This window comes from Danio rerio, chromosome 14 (genome assembly GCF_052040795.2).
Source record: "Danio rerio strain M-AB ecotype USA chromosome 14, GRCz13ab, whole genome shotgun sequence".
Lineage (NCBI taxonomy): Eukaryota > Metazoa > Chordata > Actinopteri > Cypriniformes > Danionidae > Danio > Danio rerio.
In genome coordinates this window covers 10,301,649-10,310,000 of record NC_141034.1, presented here as the reverse complement: position 1 = coordinate 10,310,000, position 8,352 = coordinate 10,301,649, and the positions used below count along the sequence as shown (strand labels likewise).

General features: G+C 35.9%; 1 protein-coding gene and 1 long non-coding RNA gene across 8 annotated transcripts in view; one reads left to right on the top strand and one right to left on the bottom strand.

Moving 5' to 3' along the window:
• The window catches only part of si:zfos-2326c3.2, a 121,095-nt gene that overhangs the window by 32,126 nt on the left and 80,617 nt on the right, over positions 1-8,352 (top strand). For all 7 annotated transcript variants that reach the window (XR_015507034.1, XR_015507035.1, XR_015507037.1 and 4 more), the window contains exons 4-5: positions 700-825; positions 4,139-4,249. Coding sequence is in view for 4 of the 7 variants with exons in the window: in XM_087281046.1 (XP_087137172.1) it covers positions 700-825; positions 4,139-4,249 (237 nt within the window). In the remaining 3 variants the exon portion in view is untranslated. The remainder of the gene's footprint in view (positions 1-699; positions 826-4,138; positions 4,250-8,352) is intronic.
• The window catches only part of LOC147840770 (uncharacterized), an 821,899-nt gene that overhangs the window by 738,563 nt on the left and 74,984 nt on the right, over positions 1-8,352 (bottom strand). The window lies entirely within an intron of this gene.

The following is an 8,352-nucleotide window of genomic DNA, read 5'->3' as shown; positions in this document are numbered from 1 at the left end:
ATATTTTTCAAGACACTTCTATAAAGCTTAAAGTAACATTTAAAGGCTTAACTAGGTAGGGTAACTAGGTAGGTTAGGGTAATTAGGCAAGTTGTTGTATAACGATGGCTTGTTTTGTAGACATTCGGAAAAAAAAAGTTAGCTTAAAGGGGCTAATAAGTTCGTCCCTAAAATGGTTTTTAACAAATTGAAAACTGCTTTTATTTTACCTGTAATAAAAAAAAATAAGACTTTTTACAGAAAATAAAATATTATCAGACATACTGTGAAAATCTTTATGCTCTGTTAAACATCATTTGGGAAATATTTAAAAAAGACAGATTCTTACTTCAACTGTATATATATATATATATATTAGGGCTGTCAAAATTAGCACGTTAACGCACGTGATTATTTTTAAATATTTAACGCATTTAAAAAAATAACGCAGTTACAGTTTTTTTTTTTTCATTTCCTGTTGCGGCCGACGTGTGTTTATTGGCAATGCGTGCATAGAGGCGACCTAGGCGGGCTCCTTGGGCAGCAGAATAGTGAGCGAAACCCCCCAATATATATATATATATATATATATATATATATATATATATATATATATATATATATATATATATATATATAGAGAGAGAGAGAGAGAGAGAGAGAGAGATAGGGCAATGGATTCAGTGAAAATGTTTACATCTGTATTTTTGTCTTTCACAGGACGAGGAAGATGAAATCAAACTGGAGATTAACATGTTGAAAACTCATTCCCATCACAGAAACATTGCCACATATTATGGTGCCTTTGTCAAGAAAAGTCCTGCAGGTCAGGATGACCAGCTTTGGGTGAGTAGACAGACTTCTGAACTCAAATAAACATTCTGAGTTTGCTACAGAGGATTTTAGTCATGTCTGATGTGTCTCTCATCACTAGATGTGTCATAGTTGTGAGGTTGGAGAAACATTTTTTTTTTTTTTTAAATCTGTGACCAGTTATGTCTTTTGTTTCTAGACATCCACATCTCAAAGAGATAGACTCATCAGAATAGTTATTATTTCATTTATATCATTCCAAAAAAAGAGATTTCAATATATGCAAATAAAAAATGTAGTTTGATTTGAATAAGTGGAACTAAAAAAAATCTATTTTTATTATTTATTCATTTTTTAACACTGAAGCGAAGGCCACATACTGTATACATTTTATTTATGAGAGTGATTGCCCTAACACTGTGGTTAGGGCAGTCAAAAAAAAAGGAAGTAACATCTAGGGGTAATATCAAGTTAAGTCAAGTTGAGGTTTATTGCCATTCTGCTACATGTGTGGACATACAGCGGAACGAAATGTCGTGTCTCGCAGGACCATGATGCTACATAAATCAACGTAATGATAAATATGAACACAACACTGGAAGTAAGAGCTATTTTATCTGAACTTAATAATTGTGAACAAATGTCCACGTAGATGAAACCTCAGCTCAAACCCACCTATTTCTAAATTGCCATTGAACTCTCAAATACAGTAGTTGTTTAAATATATTCTCCAGCAGCCAGAAAACGACTAACATTTCCAGAAGGTTTGCTTTGTCAAACTCTTTCGATCAGTGAAATGTTAAAAATATTTGGAAACATATGTCACGTTAGTTTGTAGATTTATTTATTTTTTGCCTGTTGTATAATGGACTTCGGCAGGCTGAGCACCAGGATGTCATAACTGAGGAGGCATTCTAATTCCATAGGGGGGCACTAGACGTGGTTTCCAATTTTGATCCCTCCTGTTCATTTCATTTAGAATATTTATTCACTTATTTATTTATTACTTTGGCTGTAATATACTTTTTACAGTAATAATAATATGCTCAGTTTCGTTATTACTAATTTTATCAATGAAGGTTATGCAACGATACTGTTTAAAATGCAGACGGATGACTTTAGCGCCAAACGAGTGGTAAAATTATATTTAATTCTCCTTATTTATTTCTATTTTTTCAAATAATATAATAGTTTAAAGATAAAGGTAAAAATAAAGAGTTATATTAGGTTGTCATAAGTGTTTTTTTTTTTCTAGTTGGGATTTGTAAAAACACCACCATAAACCATTAGGCTATTAGTAGGGCCAGATGAAATCTGCGGACATTTTTTGCTATTTCAATTTTGGTAAAAATCAGTGAATTTTTTGCGGAATGATTTTGGGAGTGTTATAACTAAAACTTTAACATATGAAATAAAAAGTAATACCTTTTTAACTTGTATCTAATGTTCACAATGCAAATCCAGCACGCGAAACTCACCCCCACTGTCCTTCAGGTACGTCTCGTGCGCACATGCCCCTACTCAGATATGTTGCTCACTCCACCCCTGACACAGACACACACACAGACACACACACAGACACACACACAACGCGCTGCAGACGTTTTGGCCCCAACGGGCTTTCATACTGGAGCGACTCCCCTCAGATTCAACACGCATGATCACGTTCATCAAATTTGCTTAAACTAAGCGTCCTAAAGTATTACTGTATTTTACAAGGATTCTGACACAACAACGCGAAGCATACACTTTCGTTGCGTTTAATGAGGAAACACGCTAAACTTGGAGGGCTCATGCTGAAAGGCAGATTAATGCCCTGTCTTTGACAGCTCGCGACTTCACCAGAGACTTTGAGTACATTTACATAAGACACCAATACTTCGATTTTAATATGATTAAGATTATACTCTTATTAAAATTCTACCGTGTGGCCTAAGCAGTGATTTTATTACCTTAAAGGAACACCGAGTCACGAAATGCGGAGGATTTTCTTTCTGTTCGCCATGCGGTATCAACTTACAACAGAAGTCGAAAGTTAAAAATGAAACATGATTGCATGAAACTTTGGAGAGCCTGGTGATGCGACATTAATTGTTTTATACTGAAACTTGCCTTCAAAAAGTGCTTCCTTGGTCTTATCCACATTTCTCGCATGTTAAACACACGTCCACCACAACAGGAAGTAAAAAAACCTGCAACTGCGTTAATTTTTTTAACGCGTTAATTATTTAAAATGAATCGCATGCGTTAACGCACTCATTTTGACAGCGCTACTTATAATATATCTACTATTTCTATTAATATCTACTATTTACTATTAATAATAATGAATATAATAAATTAAAATATTAATTATAGTGTAAACTACTGTGGGAATGTGCAGTGTCCAACTAAACATTTTATGAGGCTACTCTAATATTAATCCCTAACTTAAAAATGTGAAAATGACTGACAGCTCTGTTGAATTCAATTTAACAGCAAATTCCTTTTGCGTTGCATCCCTTTAGAGCTCAAGAGAGTTCATTCATTCATTTTCTGGTCGGCTTAGTCCCTTTATTAATCCGGGGTCGCCACAGCGGAATGAACCGCCAACTTATCCAGCACGTTTTTACACAGTGGATGCCCTTCCAGTCGCAACCCATCTCTGGGAAATATCCACACACACTCATTCACACACATACTCATACACTATGGACAATTTAGCCTACTCAATTTACCTGTACCCAGGAAATCGGAGCACCTGGAGGAAACCCACGCGAACGCAAGAAGAACATGCAAACTCCACACAGAAACGCCAACTGAGCCGAGGCTCGAACCAGCGACCCGTTGACCTTCTTGCTGTGAGGCGCACAGCAGTGCGACAGCACTACCTACTGCGCCACTACGTCGCCACTACATCGCCACCTCAATAGAGTTGTATTTAAATAATTAGTTAACCAAAACATGTACTGAATTAGGCTGCTCGCCTTCATGTCATCCTCTAGTCCAGTTTTCTCCCGTTTGAGTTTAGAGTGCGCCTCCGCCACCATGTGCGTGTTTATACAGGTGCACCCTGACCTGACGCGGGGAACAGATCTCTGGGCTATTGCTTTAATTTTATAATTTTCAGAATTAAAATAATTAAATAAAATTAATTAAAATATTAAATAAAATATAATATTTTATATTTTAGCACCGGGCCTGGCCTTCGGGCATGCAGCTGTGTAAGTGTGTGTGTGATTGCGTGTGTTTGCGTGTATCTGGATTTCATCGTCCTGATAAAGTTGCTGAGATAAATTGCATTATTCTGTGCTGTCATGCTTTTTTTTGTAAGTTAAATGTATTTCTTGTGTGTGTTTGGCTTCAGCTGGTGATGGAGTATTGTGGCGCTGGGTCGGTCACAGACCTGCTGAAGAAGACCAAAGGGAACTGCCTTAAGGAGGACTGGATCGCTTACGTCTGCAGAGAGGTTCTCAGGGTGAGTTAGCAGATATAAAGACTCATTTGATATAATGTGTGATGTACCCTGCGTTTTATCCGTGGATGAATCTGCCCTTAAGCTTATGTAGATAAAAGAAAGCAGCAAACATCAATGGAAACCAGCCCAGCGCATCACAATGTATTTCATTGACAATAATCTTTGGACAAGACATGAATTTTATTCATAAAAGGGGTTTGGATTATAAAACATTCCATGCATGTAGAAAATTGTACAATTTCTTCTGGTCCAGATCATGAATGAATCCTCTGTTGTTGATTACCAAAAACAAAACATCAGGCTTGCAGTGAAATTTGGGAATGACCTGAAACACAGTTATGAAAGATTTTTTTGTTGTTTATAAATAAATACACACACACACACACACATAAGGACTTTACTAAGTTAAACTGAAATAATAAGTATGAATATTTGCATAACAGACGTTGATTAGCAAGTCTTTCCTCTCATTTACTTATGTATTTATTTTTTTATGATTAGATTTTTAACATCCCCTTTTCCCTCCCCTTCCCAGCAGCGGCAGTGGCTGTCATTAGATGTTGCTATCATAAATCCAGTAAATAGAAATAAATAATATAAGACTCAATAAATAAATAAAAACACACACATACAGAACATAATAATAGTAAAAATAAAACATTACATAAATACATCAATATAACAATAATAATAATACATAAATCAAATAAGATAATTACACTTTTACTGTGCGTCTTACCACAGTGACTTTATTCATTCTCCAAAACTGCCTAATAATTTCCCCATCTTTTCATACAATTTATTGAGGAATCTATATGTCATTTTTTCATATGCCGCCACCTTCCCCAGTCCTGTAACCCATTCTTGAAATGATGGTGGACCTGCTGAACGCTATCCCCTCATAATGATTTGTACGGTGGCCGGGAAGTGCAAAACAACATTACAAAGTTTGAAACACTTTTACAAAGCTCGAGACAAATTTACATTTTGAAAAACATTTTTACCTATCATCAGACACAATTACATAGGAAAAACAATTTTACAAAGGACGAAACAAATTTACATTTTAGAAAACAAATTTACAAGACGCAAAACACTTTTACAAATCCCGAAACAAATTTACAATTACAGATTCCCTTCGGAAAGGGAATGTACCACACCCCGGAAGTGACGTAGAATGTACCACACACCGGTAGTGAACCGGAATGTAACACACACACTGGAAAATATCAATAATATCCAGCTCGTGTGTGACTTTGTAGACAGGTTTCCACAAGTCTACAGCTATAAAAATCATGGTTCGACTAACTGGGATAAAACTACGGAACCCCGGAAGGGACGTAGTGGAGGAGAAAAAAATTGGCTGGGTGAAAAAAAAAAAAAATAGGTGAAAGAAAAAAATGGGTGGGAGGAAAATATATATTTCTAAGTTTTTGCGTTCTCTCGCAAAGTTTTGCGTTCCCTCGCAAAGATGTTTTGCGTTATCTCGCAAAGATATTACTGTAGATTTGTCTTCCAATCATAATACTTATTTGAATCCACTCAGACATCTTCTCAACAGATCCCAACACGAACTGGTCTCCCAGTACATTTATGTTAAGACAAAACGAAAAGCAGCATCCAGAAACATCCTGGACATTAGTCTATAATATTACTGTAATTAATTTAAAAACTGAATAATTATAAATTTACACACATTTACTCAAGTAAATAAACAGAATTAATGATGGGCAAAACATTTGCGGAATTCTGTGCGCATATTCCGTGTGGGCCTAATTATGACTAATGTCATAACAAATATCGTCAACTAAGCATAAGTTGCCATTTAAGTCAAGTTTTTACAGTTTTTATTTTATATGAGATATTTTAGTGATTATAATAAATGTTTTATCTGTGCATTTTTTATTTATTAATTTAGTTAATTAATGTGTATAATTTGTGATGTAATATTATAGTTCATTTATTTATTTATATATATTTTTTGTAATTTGATTTGAAATATCAAAGCTATAGAGTTTATGTGAATGTGTATACATATATTCATGTGTATATATGTATATGTATATATGAACGATTGTGTATGTATACATATGCATGTATGTATATGTTGGCATATGCGAGAGGAGATCATGTGATCCGGAAGTGTACAAAAAGGAGCACCTGATTGTGATGAACATTGTCTGATGAAGAGCCGGGTGGCTCGAAACGTTACACGCTCTATGTCAGCCTTTTTAAATTTAATAAATTTGTATTTTTGGAGCCTTGGTGTTGCCGCCTTTGATTTACATTTAATTTGCACTTTTTGCGGTTTAGGCTGAGCACCCAATTAAGAGAGATGTGCGTGCTTTTGTACAGTTTTTTCGTTAAATAATGTGTCCTCGTAATTTTTTATTAAAAACCTCAACCTTTTCTCAAAATTTCTTCTCTTCACTTCCTGTCATGTAAGATGCTATAGCAGTCTGTCTCATTGAATACAGTGGCAAGGACATCACTGATCAAATGATTTACCTTAATCTAAATAATACGTTAATAAAATGATTAAGATGCTTACATGAGTTGCTTTTCCTTCATGTTGCCGTTTTACAAGTTATAGTGTATTTATTACATCACCGCACTACAATATTCAGTGTCTTCTGAAGTGTCCAGAATCAACAGTTTGTGTGTGTAATGGTACTATATCTGTGTATCCTGTCACAAAGTGAAGGTTATGTATGAACTAATTTCAAGAGGATCACGTGCTCATGATTGCTTGCAGTCGGTCCCACATTATTCAATTTATGATTTACCAATCAGACGATTCCTAAGCCACTATAAATACCCAAAGTTCCATATAACAGCCATCTTCGTTTTAAAGAATCCCCCCTACCACCCCTACTCCTCCTCATTTCCTAGATGGGTGGCATGGTGGCCCAGTGGTTAGCACTGTTGCCTCGCAGCAAGAACGTCACTGGTTCTTGTCCTCACCAAGCCAGCCGATATTTCTGTGCTGAGTTTACAGTTTCTCCCCTTGCTCACATGGGTTTCCCTCGGGTTTTTGGGTTTCCTCCCACCGTCCCAAAACATGCAACTTTATTGACTAATCCAAATTGGCACCATAGACATGCTCCTAGTAAGTAGTTATCTCTTAAGAGCAATCCCTATCTGTTCATTAGCTACTACAGCAGGGGAGTTCTCAAGATCTACCTGAGCTCAAACTCCCCTCTCGCCTTGGGAACAGGAGGGAGCCCTGGGCTCCAGGATCTTTTAAACTCAGGGCTCTCTCCCGGAACATCATGCCAAACAAGCTTTATAATCGATCATCAGCTAAGTGTTAACTCTTGAAATGCAGTCCTAGATGATGGTAATGGTTTGATTAAGGGCTTTAAATCTGTACTGCATTCCAATAATGTGACTAAAATAGGAATACGATTTGAATTTGTTTTGTGTTTATTTTGATTATGACTTTAGCCAAATTAAGGGAACCAAAAGTGTCTGTTTACATGTAAGACGCTTAATCAGAGTATTGCCATAATTGTATTCAAATCAGAGTATTTATGTCCATGTAAACATACTTAATGTCTGTCACATTTGTGAAAGGCATTGGCCCAAGATTGAACAAAAATACAGGGTGATTTCTTGTCCTCGTTGTCATGCTCCTCAATAAAAGATCCTACATGTGAGAGTGCTGGCGTAGAGTTATTTTTCACCACTCTAAAACTGCCATTCACATCTACCTCCATTTTGTTAGCAATACCTAATGTCTAACGGTCCTATCAATCCCAGAGGGATGGAATATAGCCTCGTCCTATTTTGTTTCTCATTAGGTAGCTGTCTCACTCAGATACAGTGCTTGAAATAAGTATTGAACATGTCATCATTTTTCTAAGAAAACATATTTCTAAAGGTGCCGTTGACTTGACATTTTCAACAGATGTTGGTAACCAAAGAAATCCAAATGAACAGGAAACGAAACTAGTTACTTTTATAAATGAAGTTATGTGTAATAAATTGAAATGACACAGGGAGAAAGTATTAAACACATGAAGAAAGGGAGGTGCAGAATGGGATTGAAAACACAGACAACAACTGAAATCTTTCAGTAGTTCTTTAGCAATCCTCTGCTC